Source organism: Lissotriton helveticus, chromosome 4_1 (genome assembly GCF_964261635.1).
Source record: "Lissotriton helveticus chromosome 4_1, aLisHel1.1, whole genome shotgun sequence".
Classification (NCBI taxonomy): Eukaryota; Metazoa; Chordata; class Amphibia; order Caudata; family Salamandridae; genus Lissotriton; species Lissotriton helveticus.
This window is the reverse complement of record NC_136063.1, coordinates 145,741,970-145,764,461: the sequence shown is the minus strand read 5'-3', so window position 1 is coordinate 145,764,461 and position 22,492 is coordinate 145,741,970. Positions and strand designations below refer to the sequence as shown.

The 22,492-nt window shown below is 44.2% G+C and overlaps 1 protein-coding gene across 6 annotated transcripts in view; it reads right to left on the bottom strand.

The window, feature by feature from the left end:
- Nucleotides 1-18,725, bottom strand: part of PUF60 (poly(U) binding splicing factor 60) — a 270,749-nt gene extending 252,024 nt beyond the window's left edge. Inside the window, exons 1-2 of one of the 6 annotated variants that reach the window (XM_078686586.1) lie at nt 18,569-18,650; nt 7,871-7,955 (exon numbers count right to left, since the gene is read on the bottom strand). Coding sequence is in view for 2 of the 6 variants with exons in the window: in XM_078686583.1 (XP_078542709.1) it covers nt 18,569-18,589 (21 nt within the window). In the remaining 4 variants the exon portion in view is untranslated. Of the gene's footprint in view, nt 1-7,870; nt 7,956-18,568 lie in introns of those variants that run through there. The other 5 variants (XM_078686587.1, XM_078686584.1, XM_078686583.1 and 2 more) reach the window with 5 other exon arrangements.
- Between the last annotated feature and the right edge of the window lie 3,767 nt (nt 18,726-22,492).

Here is a 22,492-nt window from a genome sequence, read left to right as displayed (position 1 = left end):
CAGATGCTCCGTCCATCACCACCCCCTTTTGTACAACAGTTGTAAAAAGGGCGCCCACAACTTGGCATGGTCCTTCCCTTTGTCCTCGACGCTAAGAGACATGCGTTCCATAGCTAAGAGATGCCACAGGCGATGGATCCGAGGCAGCACGTCAGGTGTAGACATCGCACCCCATTGAGCTAAGATGACCTGTCTGGCTGCCAGCAGAGCTAATGCTATTTGCCTACCACGTATGGATTTTAACAGGAAAACCTTGGGGTGCGAGCTAAGATGACCTGTCTGGCTGCCAGCAAAACTAATGCTATTTGCCTACCACGTATGGATTTTAACAGGAAGACCTTGGGGTGCGAGCTAAGATGACCTGTCTGGCTGCCAGCAGAGCTAATGCTATTTGCCTACCACGTATGGATTTTAACAGGAAGACTTTGGGGTGCGAGCGGCCGAGGAGAGTGTATTCTGGTGAGCGGGGCAAGGAGATCGCAAACACTGCATCAATGTTGTCTAGGACCTCTGTCTGGTAACGTTCCAGCTTTGGGCAATGCCATAGCAAGTGAGCCACGGTGCCAAACATCCACCAGAGGTCTGTTTTGCTTTTGTCCCAACTGTGGATACGGGCAGGAGTGTAGTACCAATATGAAAAACCTTAAAAGCTGACTTCGCCCTAGCTGTGTGCCGTGTGGTGTGTTCTGTAGAGGATGTGTTCCCATTCCTTAGGAGTTAGCGGCCTGCCTATTTCTTTTTCCCAACGCACCTGTGCCAGTGTGCGCTGCCCGGTGGGACCTGCAGTAAGCATAGTTTACAAATCAGATATGAGTCCGCGGTCATCTTGTTTGCAAAGCAACCACCTTTCGAACGCTGTAAGGGGTGTAGTTAGAAGGTCTTGTGATCCAGTGATATAGTTGACATTAGGGATATTTATCAGTTTCTAGGAGGCCATATTCACGCCTGAGCTGCTCAAAGGGGATCAGACCCTCCATGTCAAAGAGGGACCTAACTCTTTTACAACCCTCCTCCCGCCACCGTAGGAACACCGCAGATGTCTGCCCTGGACGAAAATTGGGGTTATCAACAATAGGGGTCATCAGGGAGAAAAGGAGGTTGAGCCTTTTGCGATAGCCACCCTGTCCCAAATCTTAAGCGTAGGAGAGATAACAGAGGAGGAGTAGAGACCCCAAGCCCTGTGTTTGCGAGGTAACCACAGTTCCCTCCAAATGTTGACACCAGCTACGGACTGGTCCATAAAGTTCCAGTGTTTGCTGGATAACTGTTTGTTCCATTCCACCAGGTATCGGAGGCATGCTGCTTGATAGTAGCCACCGATCAAGGGTAGTCCCACTCCGCCCTGCGCTTTCGGACATGCCATGTGGTTAAGTGAGAGACGTGGCTTTTTCCTTCCCAGACAAACTTATTAACAAGAGCCTGCAATTGTCTTAACGCTCTAGGTGGGGGGAGTCATAGGGAGCATCTGAAATATATAAAGAATGCGCGGAAGGATGTAACATTTTCACCACCGCGATCCTCCCAAACCACGCTAGCCGCAACCGCGACCAGGCATCCAGCGCCTTGGTAACATCGTGTCGTTGAGCTAGCCGTCCGAGCAATGGTCAGGGCTAGTCTGACACCCACATATAATATGTCACTGTGTCCACTAGAATGGAAATTGCTGTTGCACGATATCTATCTCTTCAGGGAGCGATTGTCAGATTCAACATATTGGATTGGCCTCCTCTCTGATTCAGCTCAGCCGCTCCGATCACTCGCGGCTCTGCTTAGGCCTCCACCACACTTCGGCACGGGGGCCTGCTCACGCTGGGTCTCTGGGCAGGAAACTCGCCTCGGAGGTTCTATTCATCTCACCAGTGCCACCCCACCCTGATGCGTGGTCAGAGGTCCCCAGGAACAGGCGATTAAACAATGCTGTAGTTTGGCGGTGACAGAGGGACACGATCCTGTGTCCTACCGCGCGCCATCTTGGCCACGCCCCTCCATATTTTTTTAAATGACAAATGTTCACTCATGTTTGAATGTCCAATGAGATTTAGCCAGTTAAGTAAAATACAGTTATTTAAACTCATTTGCATTGTAGAACAGCTTTAACAGCTGTACTGTTGCAGTTATTTAAGCTTAAGAACTCTATTTTTTTTAACCTCCCTACCTGTTGATCTGCACAGCTATCGACTTGACACTCATGACTGACAGTAGTGATAATCGTTCAAAAGAAAACTTATTTTCTGTATTTATCTATCTTTAACAAGCACTGGTAAAGCTACTAGCTCTTGCCAACTCAATAGATATTGGCTTAACCAATGTAAATGTAAATGTCAAGGTATTTGTAGAGCGCACTGTCACCAAGCGGTTTCCTGGCGCTATTACTGATACCGCTGTGGAACCCTTCCTGGCTTTCCCTGTGAAGTGTCCACTCCTGGGCACCCCCAGGGTGAAGCCAGGCATCCTAGCGCTGTTGGGGCCGGTGTGGAGGTTGAGCAAGCTATTGCCCAGAGTTGCAGCATGGGACCCATGATTAGAATAGGCACCGAGGCGAGAATTGTCAGGTCCGAGGAAGTTGAGCCCAAGACCCGCCGAGGTGGGAATTGAACCCTGGTCCTGGGCCAGAACTCTGCATCAGGGTCTGCCGCTCTAACCAGGGCTTGAAAAATCCCCAAAATTGTACTAACCCTGCAGGATTAGTGCCTTGAAAAATCTCCTCGACCTAACTGAAAACGGAGCAAATGTGGCAAGATAAGATTTAAATGCATCTTTATTGCTCATTAACTTTGTGAGCAATAAAAATGCCTTTAAATCTTGTTATCTTGTCACATTTGCTCCGTTTTCACAGACAGAGGTCAAAAGTTAGTTTGTCTTCCTACTCGCCAGAAAGGGCGAGTAGGACCTAAAAACAGCTCGACCTTGTTAAATTTAGCTCGCCTATGCGAGTGGTCGAGTGGATTTTTCGAGCCCTGTCTAACCATTGAGCCACACTCCTCCAGCAACATGTTTTAGCCATGTTTTACATCAGCATGGCTTCTGTTCGCATGGCTAAAAGCTGGTGGAATAACAGAGTGGGTTGGAGTGTTGTGGGGGGTGCGGAGTGTCACGGCACACAGCGATGTGGCACAAAGAGGCGTGTGAAGGGACAGAGTGGACTGGGATAGTAGAGTGGAGTAGTGTGCCGTAGAATAAAGTGGCATGGAGTGGTGGAGAGGAAGTGGTGTAAGCATTGTACAGTGGAGCAGTTGAGTAGAGTGGCGTGGAGTAGTGCCAGAGTGGATTAGAGTTTAATGGAGTAGAGCTTCAGAGTGGAGTACCATGGACTGTCAGAGTGGAGTGCCTTAAAGTACAGTGGTACAGAGTAGATTGGTTTGGAGTGCATTGGTTTTAGGTAAAGTGGTGTAGATTGTATAGGCATAAAGTGCTTCCGCATACAGTGTCGTGGTGCAGAGTAGAGTGGCGTAGAGTACGATGGTGTAAAATAGAATGGCGTAGAGTGCAGGGACTTAGAATACAATGGCGTAGTGTGTTGTAGAGTATAGTGGTATCGAGTATACAGTGTTGTGGTGTAGGGTGGCGCAGAGTACAGTGGTGCAGAGTAGAATAGAATGGTGTAGAGTGCAGTGACGTAGAACATAATGTTGCAGAGTGGCATAGTGTGTTGTAGAGTACGGTGGCGCAGAGTAGTTTACGTAGTTTAGGCTGCATTGGTTTTGAGTAAAGTGGTAGTGTGCACTAGCATAGTGTACAGTGGTTTCGAGCAGAGTGGCGTAGAGTAGATTGCAGTGGAACATAGAAAAGAGGTGCGACATGCAGTGGCACAGAGTAGATCGTTTCAGAGTTGAGTGAAGTGGCTTAGAGTGGAATGTTACAGGGTACCGTGGCATGGAGTGCTGAAGAGCAGAGTTGAGTAGAGTAGAGCTGAATGGTCCAGCCTGGATTGGTGTAGAGTGAAGAGTGCAGTGGGGTGAGGTACATTGCCATACAGTAGAGTGACGCAGAGCAGAGTGGCATATAGTTAAGTGGCAGAGAGTGCAGTGTAGCAGAGTAGGGCAAAGTGCAGTAAATAGCAGTGGCAGAAAGAGCAGGGTAGCAGAGTAGAGTATATTGGCGTACAGTACAGTGGTGCAGAGTAGAGAGGCACAGAGTGCAGTGGTGTAGAGTGTATTGATTTTGAATAAAAGTATTGTTGAGTGCATTGGTATGGAGTGCAGCGACGTAGAATGGAGTGGAGTCAGGGTTCGAAAAATCTCAAAATCTTTACTAGACCTGATGGTCGAGTGGCTTAAATAATCTACTCAACCTAATTATAACGCTCTTGACCCATATACTGGTTTCAAATTATGTGATCCTGGGCAAGTATTTTAATTCACTGAGACACCAATTTTCTTCGTTATCACATATGAGAGCACCTTCAAATACACACGTTCAGCACGTCTGCTGTACAGAAAACCCTTTTGTTCGATTTAATAGACTAAACATTAGCTCCATATAGAATGCAAATCTAGCCACAAATAAGATATCACTTTTAATAAATACATAACAAGAGCATAAATTAGCAGCCCATTGTTATTTGCAGTCAGCAGATTTTACAGAATGTGTCACGAACATGTGATTTTAAAACTATTTAGTGTACAATGTTTGGAAATAGTTTCTGAAAATATTTGTCATCTGCACATCACCAAGGAAATTGTCCTGATTTGTTTTCCTTCAATTTAAATCTTTGTTTGCAGCACCCTTCTGAATTACTAAAAAAAAGTTCTTTTATAATTCCTGATCAACTTGTACTATTCATTTACGAGCTGTTCAAATGTTGTTTAGTAGAAAAAAAACGGACATTTTCAATGCATTTTGTTTCACAATTATTGTAAAATAGCTCACTTGACAAATAGCATTAACTGTAAAAATAGAAAGAAAAGTAAACATAATTTTCCAGGAACACATGAGCAACAATTAGTAAAAAGACAAACTGACATTTGACCTCTGTCCTTGAGCAGTTGTGGCAAATGTGTCAAGAAAAAACACGATTTAAAGGCGTTTTAATTGCTCATTCACTTTCTAAACAAAAAGAACACCTGTTTCATCCAGCTTAAGTTTACTCCCCAGCAGGTCGAGTAAGTGCTAAAAATAGTTCGACCTGCTAAAATTTCACTTGCATTTGCGACGGGACGCGTGGATTTTTCGAGGCCTGGGAGTACAGTGGTGCTGGGTAGATTGGCGTAGAGCGGAACGTCGCAGAGTGCAGTGGTGTGGAGGAGATTAGAGTGGATTGCATCAAGCGCAGTGGTATAGAGAGGAGCGATGTAGAGTGGCGTAGAGTGTAGTGGTGCAGAGTAGAGGGGCAGCGAGTGCAATATTGCAGAGTAGAAGTGGCGTAGAGTGGAGTGATGCAGAGCGGTATAGAGTGTAGTGTGCATTGGCATAGAGTGGCAGAGTAGAGTGATGAAGTAGCATAGAGTGCAGTGTTGCAGAGAAGACGGTCGTAGAGTGCTGTGGCATATAGAGGGGTAGAGTGGCTTAGAGAACAGTGACACAGAGTAGAATAGTGTGGCGTAGAGAGCAGTGAAGTAGAGTATAATGGTATTGAGTGCAGAGGCGTAGAGTGTTGTAGAGTACAGTGGCACAGGGTGCAGTGGTACAGGGTAGATTAGAGTACAGTGCATTGGCATAGAGTGCAGTGTTTTTTGTGGAATGGTGTAAATGGCATTGCCCTAATGTGCAGTGGTTAGAGTAATACAGTGCAGTGGCTTAGAGTGGGAAAGAGTGCAGCGGCATAGAGTAGATTGTTTCAGAGTAGACGTAAGTGGCTCAGAGTGTAGTGGTGCAGGGAAGAGTGGAGTGATGCAGAGTATAGAGGAGTGGAGTATACATGGTGTGGTAGTGTACTGCCATTACAGACAAGACATCTTAAATCGAAAGGACCATTACGTTTGCACAGAAATACAGTTTAACTGATAAAAGTATACAGCGTATAATCAGTAATGTGTGGAAATGGCATCACCTAGCGCAGGAGTCTCTAAACTTTTGTGTAATGAGAGCTACTTATGTTAATTGAAAATTAGGATTAGTGTTGCAATAGTGACCACATCAAACTGGATTTCATTAGTAACTACCATGTCCAAGATTACCATCAGTGATCACCTCAGTGCATTAGGAGGGCTGTGAGCAGTAATGTAAACAAGCATTTACAATGCAATAGGTCTCGCATTTACACGAGTTTGAGCTATTGACATTGTAAATGACCATGCCTTTTATTTTTGTTTTTAAAACATAAATAAAAGGCATTGTAAATTACAATGCTAATAGTGTAAACTCACGTAAATGCGAGACCTATTGCATTGCAAATGCTTGTTTTCAAAGTTGATGCCGGAGCAATTGCATAATCATAATGAAAACATGAACAATCATCCACCAAAGCACATACTCAGGTCAGCTGTCAGATACTTCAGTCAAAGGGGTGCAAAAAAATGTTGGCAGGGTTTGCTAGTAGCAAGAGAGTAAAAATGATTCGCTCACGTATCACTAAATGGCTAACTCACTAAACATTTCTTGATTTGTGAACAATCTTCTCAGCAGACCTCGTTAAAAACTCAATGAACCAATCAGGGGCGAGTTCCCACACTTATTGTTTTTACCCTCGCGCTTCACACAAAGGTCAGGCGATGCCAGGGCTCTCTATTACAAGTTGGAATCTGGCACAGGGGAGAAACGCACACAGTACTAGGGTGCCTGGCCTGTCGTCTTCTCAACTGAGGGGCAAAACCAGCTTCTAGCTTTCCTTTTCAAAAACAAACATGAACCGAACGAGCAACGGGCCAGTCTTTTATATAGCGCGGACTTTACCTGGGCTCCGACGTGCTGGTATCCGGGACGCTGTCTCCCCCCTGCGCTTAGCAATGCCTCCGCGGCCGCCGACTCTTGGCTCCTCTCCACCGGCCACACGTAAAACGAAACTGAAACATACGAGGCGCGCGACGTGAGCGGTCTACGGTAGAAGCTCACGCGCGCGACCCAATCCCAAAGCGCATGGCAGAGTCGGATTCCGACGAGCACGACCCAATCCCAAGCCGCGCGTCGGAACCCGACTCTGCCATGCTTCTTAATGTGCGCATGGCCATCTCCTGTCTCCAGTCCTTGTCGGCTGAACCGACAGCTATGGGCTCTCAGCGAGAGCGCGCTTTTCGCAGTGAGACCTAAAAAGGCTTTGTCAATTTGGAATATCTATAAGCAGGTAATACATGGTGTGTCCCTTGAACAAACGTAACCATATTTGTTGTGTGTATCTGCACATGATTTATCACTCAAAAATTACATCAATATATATTTGGGAAATTCATGAATTTTTCTCCAAACATCAGCTTATGAGTTCTGAGAATACACACGTTCATCTTGGAATGCACATTTTTAACATACAAATGTCAATTTAACCAAGCAAAAAGTTTCAGTTTAGTAGGTTGGATGCATACATGAGAGCTTCTGACAGGTAGCTGGACACCTACCAGTAGTTCACAAGCTACCTAGTGTATGCATTGGTTTTGATTATAGTAAAATATTTGTTTCCACCATACTTCACAGCCTTCCTCCTGTAGACCCTCAGTACAGTAGCCAGCAAGGTTGTCACATAAATCCTCTTGCTTTGAAGTCAGAGAAAGTAAACACCAAGCTACCTGGAAGACAGAGCCTGACATCTGACCACTTTCTTTGAATGCAGAGCAAACGTGACAAGGTAAGAACAAGATTTAAAGACATGTTTATAGAAATCAAACACTGGTGGAAGGATACAGTAAATAAAGTATGGACCACGGAAGGGACAAACTCAAGCTTAACAGCCAAAAACAAATTAAGCCAGCAAATAGACAGCAAGTAAATGTGAGTTACAAACCACAAAGCCAATGGTAAGCAATGGGCGAAATGCATTACCAAGATACCATTCTAAATGTCCCCAAGATGTTGTGGTAGGCTTTGACCTAAAAATTAAAACAGACAGGAAAATAGATGGTTTTGTCTGTGTTTATCCATGAAAATCAGTAGAAATGGCAAGCCTTAATTATAATTAGAACAACCTCATGACCAGAAACGTTTCCAATACATTTATGGTGAACTTCCCTTAAAGTAGGTTTTATTTCCTTGGATCTTTTGCATTTTGTATGGCTTCACTTTAATTTGAAGTCTTTATTATACGTTTACACATGCCCACAGGGCCTAAAGCCTAGCCAAGAGGGAACTAGCCACAAGGTGTGGTAAAATACCAGGAATGTATGGCAATGAATGTAGCGCAGCTCCAGTACCCACTGGATACAGAGCACTAACTGGACGTGCTGATTCACAAACAGCAAACTGCCCAACAGGAATTAAACGTACCATCCAATAAACCTGAAAGTTTAGATTACAAGTTTGCCTTGAGAACCAGTTTGCAAAGATCATAAGGCTGAATATACACAAATTCTTTCACTATTTTCTGAAACAATCCCTGAAACTAAATTCCAACCCAAATTTTCTGCAAATCTTTGCAGCTGAACAAAAATTATGTGGCACTAATGTAACTCTCAACAATCTTCATAAAGCTTGTCCTTGGACGAGCTCCTGGACCCCTACGAACCCCCGTGAGTAGACCGAGCAAAAGGAACCAAATGGCCCTAAACTACACCACCACAAGATCAGAACACTAACGAGAAGGAAGTAAACCTCTGGTATACTATCTCTTCTTCTCGCTCCCTTAATCTCTATCCTTTCCCTTTTCACTCATTCTTATTCTCTTAGCGGGACAGTGGCTAGGGGGACAGCCAAACATACATACTGTGTACCTGTATTGTCAAAAACATAGCCAGTTTGGGCTGACACCGAGTAATGACAAAGCGTTGACAACTATATGTGTAAAAATCAATAAAAATATGTTGAAATAAAAAAAAATAAAGCTTAATGCAATCAACATTTGTACATGTTTTCTTTTTCTGGGAACATTTTAGGCATATTTGCTAAGAATGCCAATCCAAAAGGAGCTGTTTATGTAAAGATGAATTAAACCATAACTAGAGACCACTGCCGGTTATGTACTAAAGAAATGTGATATATATATATATACATATATATATATACACATACATATACACACACACACACACTCAAGCCATAGTCAAATTATGGTTACAAATTAAAACTGAAATACCTCTGAACTTTGCAAATTATTGTTAACCTTGCAATCCGTAATACAAGTCTTGCAAAACATAACACCAAATGCAATGCTCATGACCTCACCCGTGATGTAACAGCTGCCAATTACAAACACTATAAATATTCTTACATAGGAGATTACATACTACCCGTAACACTATCAGACTATGACAGTAGTGTTATGTATTGGTTACGTTTTTAGGTGGTGTTACTTTATTTTGAGGGCATAGTAGAGTTAATCAAATGCAGTGTTTTTTTTGTTGTAATTTATAACTGTACTACAACTTTATTTATTTAGCGGATTTCTGACTTTTTAAACATACATTGTGTTAGGAGCAAAGCTAACCATAACAGCAGTTGGCACCAGGGATTGGCCTCTAGGCAGGCCCGCACCTAACCTACTGTAGGTAACCAGCCATGAACTCACATAGTCTGCAAGAAACATTTTCAAACTTGCACCTGCGTTCAAAGCAATTTAATTTTGCAGATGAAAGTACAGCAACTCCATTATTGAAAGCCTGCATTTTGACACAAAACTCTCTTCCTTATTTCTGAGTGAACAAAAACTTAGACTTCATTTCTTTCAATTGCTTATCTTGAATCTTTTCTAAATCTACATCCTCAATCCATCTACAATGGTAGGTCAACATCTTATTCCTTACCTCTTACAGTGCAGTAGGGCTATATATGTTACTATTGCGACCTACTGGAAAGATAGTTTTCACTATTCACTTCAAATTTCAGAAAATCATCTGTGCCAACTCATAGAGATATGGATTAACCTTCCAAATGATCTTTCAATTGCGACATATGCTGAAATCATTTAACTGAATTCTAAAATATTTAGTATTCAATTTGAACTTGACGTGTGTCCGAGACCCTCTGCGACCACCGGACGGGTTTCTGTGCCTGCCTAATAGGCTCGGTCGCTGGGTGCTCCAGCTCGGACTCCTTCTAAACCCCTGCTAAGGGAATTGCATTGGCTCCCTATACGGCAGCGCATCAACTTTAAGATCTGTTGCACGGTTCATAAATGCATCTATGGTGTAAGTCCTAAATACTTGTCTCAATCCCTGGTGCTATATCAGCCTAGTAGGTCCCTTCGTTCAAGCAATCAAGCCCTCTTAAAACCCCCGGCCACTAAGAAATCCAGACAAGGAGATCGGGCCTTCTCCTCAGTTGGACCTGCCTTGTGGAACAAACTTCCCCTCGATGTTAGAACAACTATTAATTACCTATCCTTCAGGAAAATATTAAAAACCCTCCTATATCAAGAAGCATTTCTGTCCATTTAATCTCTCTATATGTACTGAATGATAATCCTATAGCTGGCACAGCGCGGAGATACCCTTACGGGATTGATTCCAGCGCTATAGAAGAAATTAAAATAAATAAATAAATATCTGTACCAGTCATGGGAGAGGAGGTCTGTCTTTTGAAGCAATCCCTTAGCCACCCCTCCCCCACTCCAGATATTGCATATTTTACTCAACACTGTTGCATAATTTGGCCCAGGTTCAGATCAATTTGAATATTGAGAGGCTTAGAAAGGGTCAGTGACTGCTGTGACAAAATGTCATATAAAGAGGCAGGAGAATTGGAGACAAAACTGCACCATGGCGATGCACTGTAGTCCTGTGAGGCGCAGACAAAGGAGCAAGTATGGTATGACTAAGTAAGTTCTTGTGAGTGTATAATCTACACAGTCCTCATAACCAAGCTACAACAGTAAAACAATTAGAAGGTTCATGCGGAGTGGAATTAGCAGTTCTCTTGCTCATGTTTCATCAGTACGAAGGGCCCAGGATTACATGGGGCCCTACACCAACAATCTCATCATCGAGTCCCAAGGTCGCCATGTATCATTTTGGCTCATTTCCTCAGATAGTCAATCCAACACTGTCAGTCAATCCAACACTGCTGTCGAGCCTGTCCGATTGTGCCAGGATCCGAGCGAACATCCTTTGAAGACATGGGCACTCGTGACCAGGAATAGTTGCACCACAGCAAGGCTTGAGCCGGACGGTTGGTCATGCTTGGTGTCTCTTCAGGGAGATCCAGAACTCTCCTTGACTAAAATAGCAATCTGATCTAGTGCAACTTGCCTTCTCAACTGTAAATAATTTGAAAAAGGTGACCCCCAGCAGCATGTAACATCTTTACTTCTGAGATAGTCGGTGATTGGTTTAAAGTCTCTGCATCTCTGAAGTGTTATCAAGAAAAAGTTTAGCAACAGCATTAGTTTATGGCCTTAGAAGGAGAAGGGGCTGGGCGGTGCGAGGTTTTCTGATTATTTCTCCTTTGAGCTTGAAGTTGTGCGTGCAAACAAGGTTGTCCAGCGGTCTGGCATTGGTTTCCTCCTTGTCCAATTAGCGAGGGATCTGTCCAGCTGCATATACCTCACATCTTCACTGGTCAGTATCTGATGGAAGTGTGTGCAGGCAAATCCACAGACGTCTGACCCATTTGCAATCCATGGCGCAACCCTGGTTCTAATCTTCTGCCATCTTGAGCGAATCTCTAGATCTTCAATGTAAGGTTGGAGGTACAGTGGTCATTCAAGTAAGCGCAACACTTCTAAATGTTTGTTCTGTTCCCCTTGTGCTGTCTCGCCGTCGCTCACAATTTCTAGGTTGTGTTTCACTTTGGGTAACCCTCATGTGGGATCTTGACTCACTACCTGCAGGTCCATTCTTAGAGCCAAAAGGGTATTCCATAAATTTAACAGAGTTTAAATAGCATGAACTTGACCCGAATCGGGTATCAGAGCGCCTTACATAGCACCAGTTGCATTACATGAGGACACACATTCATTTGTGTTAGGCACAGGGAGATTAAGTGATTTGCCCACAATCACAAGATGTTCAGCGTCATTGCAGAGACTCAAACCCAGGTCTACCAGTTTAGAGGTAAACCGCCCCAGCTGTTAGGCCAACTCCTCTCCCAAATGATCTATCGAGTAGCACTAGCTCGTTCGATCAAACGTCCGAGGCAGTGGCTGGATGTGATGAGAGAAGCTCTTAGACTGGGATATTGATAGATTGTGTCAACATGTCCATGAGTTAACTGTCTCTTACTTTTATTCATGGCCATACCCTCTCTCTCACTGGTGCAGCACTTGTGAGTCCCTCGCTATGTTGGGTAGATCTTGTTAATATAAAGCATCTATTTAGTTTCAATGGGGCTTGTGGTTCAGCTCAACATTGGAGGACTTGCACGTCTGCCATTCTGCACCAAGCCAGACTCTCAGATGTAAATAAGAGGCTTGTCGCGGGACCCCTCTCCTTTTGCAGTTTCCAGGAAATAATACCACAAGATGCATAGAGGGGCACTGTTCCATTGTTTTACGTGAAGCTGTTTGCTGCTATGGTGAATTAGGGTGTGGACAGAGAAGGACTATGTTGACCTGGCACTTTTGAAGGCATTCCAGAACAATGCTACAGTATATAACACCTGACAATATATTTGTATCACTTATAAAACCAAGGGCCTGCTCCTATTGCTAGAACACAGAGATACTGATCTGTTGTTCTAATCCTTTTTTGAGTGAACATGGCGCACTTTAGCTAAGAACCGGTTTGGAGGACCATTAAAACTCTCCTCACAAGTGTGGAATGGTGGAACTTATGTGTCTCCTGTCTGATGCACATTACAAAATATAGCAAGATAGAATAATTCTTGGTGAATGTTGATGCTTTATCAGAGTTCACTGTAACGGGCTTCAACATCCACATGGAGAGCTCTTTGAAGCAGCTGGGAACCGTACTATAATAAATTGAAGTGAGCATTTGAGTTGCCTTGGGTGAAAGTGTGCAGGGTTTTCTGCTCTAGATTTAGGCTGTGTCTACAAAATAGCAAATGAAGAAGAAAAAAAAAAGCTTACTGTATGGTGTCAAACAGCAAACATCGCTGGACACCTTGAGCCATCCAAAATACACGCTGACATGCCTGGGCAAAACCCTTCTCTCAACAGCAGCAAGTAGCTCAATGACCCAATATCATCTGTGATATGGTGTGTCATATAAAAGCATTAAAAAGTATGGAACAGTTCCCATTATCTAAATGAACTAGTTCAGTAAGGTACTAATCCATTTCCTAGTAGGCAATTTGTTACGAATCAATTAATGTGTACTTTCCTTCTAGACCAAAACACAGCATTCCTTATAATAAGGTTACACCTCTAAAAGTTGGGCGATCCTTTCCATGAACTGGTCGGAGCTTGAACATTATCCAACATTAGTTAAAATGTGACAAAAGTACCAGATGTACATTTTCTTAAAAGAAACAGTTACTCATAACCATCCACCTAAACATACAGCAGAGTGGTCCCTTGCTTCAATGGTGTCTACAACCAAGCACAACATGAGAGAAAATGGGACGTTAAAAATGGACTAAAGCAGGTGTCTCCAACAACTTGATCGTGAGCTACCAGTAGCTCCCAGACACCTTCAGAGTAGCCTTCAGCATTTCATTCATTTTTAAATAAGCCCAGTGTTACATTGTTCTTTGAAAGTTAAGGGAAGGCTGTGTTTCTTTTACATTATCAACAGGCTGCAGATAGCAGGGCCTGATAATGAGCAGTGCTCATTCAGATTTATGACACAGAATTGTGAGGGTCAAAAGGTGAAGAACTAAATTAATGAGGTATTTAACACTTAAATAAAAGTCCTTTTCAACTCACTATTGGCCCATGAGAACAAAATTATGTTTCTGAATGCTTTTAAATGGGAGAAAATTACAAAGAAAAGTTCCCTTAATGACTCAAACTCTTCATTTTAGTTTTCTCCCATTTCAAAGTGTTGCATTTACAAACAGCTGGCCTCTTGCTACCATGTGGCCAGCAGATAATATGCGATGTACATAACAGACAAGCATTTGCAATGCAATAGGTCTCGCATTAGGAAAGTTAGAGCTATTGGTATTGTAAATGACAAATTTTGTATTTATGTGTTGGTTTTAAAAATAGCTAAATTAATAGCTTTGTCATTTACAATTCCAATAGTTTTAACTTTCGCAAATGTGACAACTATAGCATTTCTAATGCAATATGTGTTGCATTTACGTGACTTAGATGTATTGATATTACAAATAACAATGGCTTTTATTTTTTTTAAATAATTAATACTTAAATAAAAGTTATTGTAATTTATAATGGCAATAGCTTAAACTTTTGTAAATAACTTTTGTGAAGATTATGTTCAGTGTATTTTATTGTGACGAAAATCCAAGAACAGAAGTGAAATATTAATATCTTTATGTGACATTTGTAAAAGCTTGAAACATTGAGAGAACATATTTGAACTTGTTGAATGGTTGCACAAACTCCTCAAATAACCAGCTCCAGCTGTCTGGACAACTGATTTCACTGGAAATAAGCTCCCCCATTCCTATTGTCCCCTGCTTCCCATGCAGGCCGCAGCCTCTGACAGGAAACGCGCTGGTGGGATCCTCCCTCGAGCTCCGGGGGTCTGTGGGAGCGACACCACTTACCAGCAGTGCGTTATAATAGACATACTATTAAAAGACTAAACACCAAAGACGTCAGCTGGCCACATATGTTGAGATCCACCTTCTCACTGCATGTATTTTTAATCTACGGCACTCGCAAGCTTTGTCTAGTAAAATCACACCTTTAATGGGGGCAGTGAGACTACAAGCCCCAGAATCCAAAGCGGCGCTGCTTGAAAAGCCAGGACAGGCCCAAGGGCATTCGTGACACGGGGTCATCTGACAGCTGTGATGTCATAAGCAGAGACCACACTTAAAAAGTGAGAGGGCCCAAGGGCGTTCGTGACACGGAGTCATCTGACAGCTGTGATGTCATAAGCAGAGAGCACACTTAAAAAGTGAGAGGGTTTCATCCACTGGATCCGCGTGACAATGCCAGCCCCAAGGGTGGCTTGACCTGCACTTAAAAACGAGTCGACATGCCATTGCCCAGTTTTCTCATAAGTGCGGCACGAGAAGCGTATGGAATCTAAAACAGAATGAAAGAACAGATGAGGGGGCATGCAGCCAGAAAAATTCAAAGTTGCGGAGAAACAGTTGACACTACACATTGTCAGGTATACCCACACGGGACACGCCCCTTTGTATCTCACTGGCTAAGAGCAGATATTGTTGGCGCAATTTCGACGTTCTTTGGGTTTGGTTCTCACCGTTCTACTAACAGCTGCGGGTGAGACAGCGAGAAACGCGAGTGCAGAAAAGTACAATTTTCATACAGAGGCTTTAAGTTGCTCGGGCCGTAAATCATGGCCATGCCATTTAACAACTAGAACGCGTGCTTACTTAGATAGCGACAGACTGCCAGGAAAGTGAAAGCTAATCCATCTTTAGCAGCGGGCCCCGAAATTAATGACATAAGCACACAAGTACACTAAAATCACCAGTCCTGCGCTGCCATCAGCTCTTTGCCGGCCTGTGAGCAGTGGGAGGGCGGGGGCTGCCTGCGAATGCGCGCCACTCTTCAGTTTTGTTTCGTTTGGACGAACGCGAGCCCGGAGAAGAGAAGTGCCGCATGGGGCCTGGCTGTGTGCGCGCCGTGTTTGCATGCAAGCCAGGCGAAAGCAGGGGGTGTGTATGCGTCTGCGCAAGCGCGCTCGCTCCCGCGGTGAAAACTGACAATGGGAAAGCGCGTAGCACACTGCTGTCCACATTCCCAAATACGGGTCACAATAGTTGTCGAAGCTGACTGCAATCAATGCTTACGCATTGAATGCAGATCGTGCTTCGACCTAAAAAATACATGCATTTAAAGTGCAGAAAGATTTTCCCTCTTTTGAAGATTTTTGCAGAACATTTTTCTGCTCTTTTAATTTCTCCCACTTAAAAAAGGTCTGTATGTTTGTGTTATACATGTAACATTGCCACATACGGCAAAAGGTATGCCCTGTGCCACGAGTACATACAATGCAGGCGCTCAGTCACCCATACATATATATTCATTCATAAGCATATATTCATACATTCCTAAAGACCATGCTCTCACTGACACCCATGGCAGCCCTGGCATGGTGCCCCTAGGTCAAAGTATATTCCTCAAACCACATTATCTAGCTCTATGGACATTAAGCTTAAAGTCAACAAAGCTAGGCGTGGGTTGTCTGGAAACAATGTGAGAGTTGTTTCGCCTTTAGTAGCTCCCAATGATTTCCACTGATCAGAATTAGCTCTCAGTACAGAAAAAGTTAGAGACCCCTTGATTAAAAGAATCTGAGCAGCAGTGATATTCGAGTGCTAGGCAATGATTGATAAGGTAGGTAGCAAATTAGAAACCTACACAAATATGCAGCATGGGGGGGGTTGAAATTGAACTGCAGAGTGTGGGGGGCCCTCCTACACAGCTAGCAGGGAATTTTGGGGGGTAGAATCGAAGAATATATGGAAGTATTAAGGTCTATTCAAGGAGCATCAGACTGCAGTACAATTGATTTGGACTTAATTTGGAGATATCGTAAACTAAAACAAGCAATACTGTGTTGCAGGCGGAGTTATGGAGTATCTGATTTGCAAAAGAAAACAGATGCCTTTTATGACGCACCAAAATATTACCCGGCCAGTATCGAAAGGTCATACTGGACCAACTCCTCTGGCTGCTCAACATTAACTGCAAGGAGTGTGTATTATAAGGTCCAACAATGAGTTCACACATTTATTTGTTCAGCAGGTTACAATAATGTAAACTTCACAAAATAGATTGGCATGCTCTCCTATAGCCAATCCCAGTGTAATTATATTTTTCTGCACAGTTATGGGTTTGCTGCACTTGCCACAATCTATCTATGCAGATTTTAACAAAATATGCGGTTCCTAAGGCAAACAGAGCAAAAGTTATTATGAAACCGAAAAACAAGTGTCACACAGAGGTAATGTTGTATATTAATGTGAATGCGCAAGTGTGACATTGACATGTGGAACGCTCGTGTTGCTATTATATAATGCATGTTTGCAAATTGAAATATCAAATGATGCTTCCTTGTAAAGCAGTACAACACACGTATTGTTCCTGTGAGGTTGTTTGAGGGAGCCTGGGATGGAATGCAGGAAGGAGATAGAGTCTGGGGAGGGACTGTTGGAATTCAATGACTGGATCGGAACTGTACAGGAAGGACAATGATGAGGATTAGACTCCTTTGCTCCAGAAGTTCTTTGGCTCAGTGGAATCATTTAATTCACCTACATTATCATCATATCTTACAATGGTGAGAAAGATGGGGGTGGGGTATTAATGCAGAGGGAGCATGGAAGGGAATGGATTGTCTCATGAGTCAAGACGCTGAGAAAAAATATTCTGAGATTGCGAGAGAACTGTTAGCATGTGTTTGGAGAGCAGAACATTTCAGAACTTATGGTGGAGTACCAGGCTTGTAATAAACTGATCACAAACCTTTGGTGCATATAATGGCGCCTGGTGGTGGTCGCACTAGGACTGTAAAATTAGCTAGACATGCTTCCAAATGACAAGCTTTTCAATATCGCATGGAGTACCTGCCAGGGATGAATAATGGACATGCAGATTGTAGGTCTAGGTTGCCTTTACCTGTGAATGGCCTGTTGGTGCAGACATGGAAAAATGTGAAGTAGCATTTACCTTGCATGATATCAACTTACTAAGTCAGGTGCACCCTGAGGGTCGGGAAACTGGAGGGATGAAATGACAAACGATTAGATGAATCAAATGGGTAGGTTCCTTAAGGATGGTTGGCCATATAAAAGGCCATGGAGAATCTACGGTTGGATACAATCGGATCATTGGGATTCGCCGACTAGATCAGAATTTTACATGTGCGTATTAAACTCCTTTGGTCCAAAAGTTATTTGGCTCTGTATAATCATTGAATTCAGCGACATTATTCGTATTTATCAAAGGTAGGTGACCGTACAGTTGCTGATTGCAGTATTCAAGTGCTAAACTGATACTAAGGATATGAAATGTTTACCTACACTGGGTTAACGTAGAAAAATGACAAAATTGGTATCAACGCTGAAAAACGTGTTGCTCGCATAATTAAATCAACTCTGCGACCCTCATTATAATTACTGTGAGGGTATATAGATTTGGCAATGGGGGCAACTAGGGTGTCAAATGGTGCTTCACCCACCTAACAACTAAATAGAACACATGCACACACAAAAAGTCGGATCTATAATGTAGATTGGACGGCCGTGGCTCTCTGTCCTTTTCACTGTGTTTCATCCCGAAGAAGGCACTGATCGGGTCTCTATTAAGCCAGCTGCTGGCCTCCCCATCATCAGCCGCCATCTTCTCTGCGCCACTCACAAGGAGGGCTTGGCCCCTTCATTCACGAGCTAAGGAACACAGACCGCCCCAAATCGCGCTCTGTTCCACCGGCCGCACACTGCCCTTACGCCGCAGCAGCCTGTCCCGGTCAGGACCGCTTCTTACCAGCATTAACGTAGTCGCCATTGCATCAACTTTCCTCCGTAGATGTTTTTCCTCCGTCTGAAACTAACTCTCGCGAGACTCCAGGAAAAGTGGTAAAAACTACAAAGCGCATGCGCCCATACTTAAAACCTTCCTCGTGCACGTCTTGTCGCGAGATTTCGGTTGCTCACTGTCCCTCAGCGTGTGCCTTACCTATCCCAGAACCAGAAAGAGCATTCGCGAAGGAGACACCGAAAAAGGACAAGCTTGATGTACGTAATCTTGTTTAATGTGATTAATGTGTGTCCGCCATCTTTAAAAATGTATTTAATGTGATTTTATATAGCGCAAACTTTACCCGCTTTACATAAGAACCAGTTCCAAAACATAAGGATTTAGGATTACACGCGTTACATAAAAGAAACAAACAGAAAAAATTGCAAATGTACAAGATGTAAAGTCATACAAGGAAGAGATACAGATTGATATACTCAGAGTCACATAGGAATGGTAGAGAGTACAAAGGTCTACTGCATATACTAGTGATTAGAGTTATCTCCATATACATATTGAAACACATAGTAGATTTTCTCAGGTCAAGTTAAAAAAAAAACAGGAGAGCAGAGTTCCATTAAGTGGGGTCAGAGGGAGGACGCAGTCACAGCACCAAGGGAGGGTGGGAGGGGTTCAAGTGTATGGAGAAAAGGCAAATCAGAAAAGGGAAGAAACATTTGAGGATCGCGTCAAGGGGGAACGAGGGAAAGGGGTAAAGGACAAGGGAATGGACAAGGTGGCGGGTCGGGGTCCAGAGAAAAGCAGCCGAGAACAGCAGCAAAATGGCGGCCAGGACAAAAGAAAAAGTAAAGAAGTCCATGGGAGTCCGTGGCGGGACAGGCCGCTCCGATGAAGAGTGTTCTCTGGGGGCCTGGGGTGGGTATGTTCCAGAAGCGGCTGCAGTGTTACAAGCAATATAGGTCGGGACTGGAGGGTAGGCATGTCCAGGGTTAAATCGCAGGACCTCCATCACTCACTGCAGGCTTCGGTTTCCTCAGGCTCCAGTTTCCAGCCATGGATTTGCGCTGGCACGGCCGCCTCTGAAGTTGTCATGGAACCCGAAGGCAACAGTCGCACAGTCAGGCGCTGGTGGGGCCCGGAACTACAATTCCCGGCATACAGATCGCGACGCATGACGTGGGTCGCAACGCCTCCGCCATCACGTGATGCGGAAGCATTCTTAGAATGGACAGCGAGGAGAATCGCTGCCGATTATTCTGGAGGAGTTCGGAGTTTTGCAGGGGCACTGCTGAGGAGTCGTCCGTAGGGTAAGGGTGTAAAAAGTTCAATCGGGTCGGGGACAATCGATATTTGCCCGGCGGTATTGCCTCTGTGACCCCCTAGTTATTTAAATCAATGAAGAGGCAGGCGCTGGAGACTGGAAAGCAGGAAACAAGGTTTTTTTTATTCTCTCCGGAGGAGAACACAACGAAACGGACAGAAGGTATCGTTCTGAGGTGCTCTAACTGTATTTCTGAGGCCTGGCCTCTTATACCCATATTTATGACTTTATTGTAGATTACACATACATGTTTAAAGCTTTGATGTACGGAAAAGGCATTCTCGGAACTCCCCTTTGGGCCCGTTCCCACACACATTTACAGTTGAAGTCCCCACCCTAGTCACAACAGGTGATGAGCATCGCGCAGCTGGATAATCCGCCGATTCACGGAATGTGGGGAGTTTGATCGGATCTCATGGGGTGGGGGCTTTGATCAACCCGGGGATTCTTTGATGGGGGAAGCTTTCTATTGTACGGGGAGGGGCAAGGATGGTATCGGCAGAGCTGGGTGTCGGCTTGGGAACGGGGAGGACAAAACGGGCATACGGGAAAAAGGGGTTTGCATCTAAGGGCCGGAGATCATGAAAGGAAAGCAGGGGGGTGTCGCGCTGGGAACAGGATGAGGGCCTGGGGCAGAGCAGCGCCGAAGAGGGGTTTATGACTCAAGGCAGGTGCAAGCAGGGGGTGGTCAGCGTGCAGGCTTAGTGAAGGCAAAGGGCTATGTCAGGGGCCAGCGGCATGCAAAAGGGTTTGTTCTGATCGGGGCATCTTAAAATGGCGGGCGCGCACGACAAAAGTGTGGCATCAGGGGAAGAGGCAAGATGGCGCAGATAATGTTCACCAAAACGCACTAATTTTCCACAGTCCTCCCTTTAACATATTCAAGACATCTTGCTGGTTCATTTTCTATTCGGTTCTACTGTGGTGAGCATGAGAAAGAAAACGGTAGGAACCCTAGATGAAAAAGAGTTGTAAACAATACATTTTGAGGTTTCTAGTTTTTAGGAGGTGCACCTATTTGATAAACTTTGATAAATTTGTTCAGCAGGAAAGTCATAGGAATGAAATACAAAAACGGCGAGCAGCAAGTACATATCATAACGTGAACTGGCAGGTTAATACATATTTCAGATTCGGATTGGAGCAGGATCAATACAATGGCGGCTGGGAGAGAAATGAGGCATAAAAAAACGGTGATTGAGGATGTCAAATGTTCGAAGTTTTATGAGTTCTCATTGTTCTTTGTGGTCTTTTGTTGGCGCTGTTGAGCACCGTCGGTGGAGCTACAAGTCCAGCTCTGTTCTAAGTTCTGCGTTGCAGGGCACGACCCTTTCCTCGCGTTTCTGGTCGGAAAGGTCCTTTTCGCCCTGTGTCCTTTGAGGTGATTGTCAGAAAGTTCCGATGGAAGAAGAGCGTTCAAAACAGTCCATAGGGTAGGTCAGAGGAAAAAGGGGGATGGAGCAAGGCCAAATTGGGAACAAACTAGGGGAACGAGAGACTTCAAATAGGCGGGCGTGTGACGGAATTCAGAGAGCGGGGACTTGTCGACAGGCACTGGACGTCGAGCAGGGGCATCAGGTCGACCCCTTTCTTTTCATGCTGTCGAAAACAGTGCCTCGTCCTGCAGCTCTTTTCAGTCGTGGTCTCGCCTTGGCTAATGTCGCAGGTGTTCCTTAGTCTGCAGTCGGGCCTCGTGCTCCCACATCCGGTCCTTCTCTCCTCCAACAGCAGTACCCTTAAACAAGTTTGAAAAGACAGTCTTTAGAAAATTTGCAGATGAAGATAATCAAAAAGTCTATTTCTCTCCCAGCTCCAGGCAAAGAATGAAAATGTCCGTTATATTTAATGTTCACAACTGGCATATGAATGACCGGTGGCGGACCTGTTGGATTTACTATGACTTTCCTTCATAATTATTTATTACAGGCATGACAGTTCATCTGATGGTAACCCACCTTCGGGAGACAAATCTGGCAAAGATATGCCGTTCTCTAGAGTTTTACATTTACAAAAGGGTACAGTGAGTCGTCAACATGGTACTACACAGGTATTTTGCTGAGAGACGAACATGGCTAAACATTTCCTTTCTATCGGTGCATCCTGCTTTTCAACTACTGCGGGGTTCATTTTGATGATTTCTTTACCTTGGTCTAGTCTGTTAACCTTGTAAAACATCATTCTGGGTCCTACGTAACCTTTTACAGCCCGGTTACTTAACTAGGAAGGACAGGGGTTTTATGGGAAACAACCAGGGACATAGACAGGGGAGGTAACGGGGGTGATCGTTTTTCTGGTTTGGGTATTGCGATAATTCGGGGAGGGGAGGGTCGCGTATTCTGAGGTCCTTGTTTTATACTATAGGAGCCGTTGACATGTAGTTCCCTTATTTCGGGTCAGATTAGGGAACCTCTGTCGTCTTACCTGTCCTTTCCCTTACGGCCCAACCTGGGTTCATTGACTTCTAGCGGAAAAGGAGAGGTAATGACGCGGCCTCAGGGTGATTGTATTAAAGACAAGCGTTTGTGCAAATACTGACGGTATTTGAAGCCAATTAGGTGGTGTGCTAGGGGTGGCAATCTGCCAATTTCGGGGCTAACCACTCGGAAGAG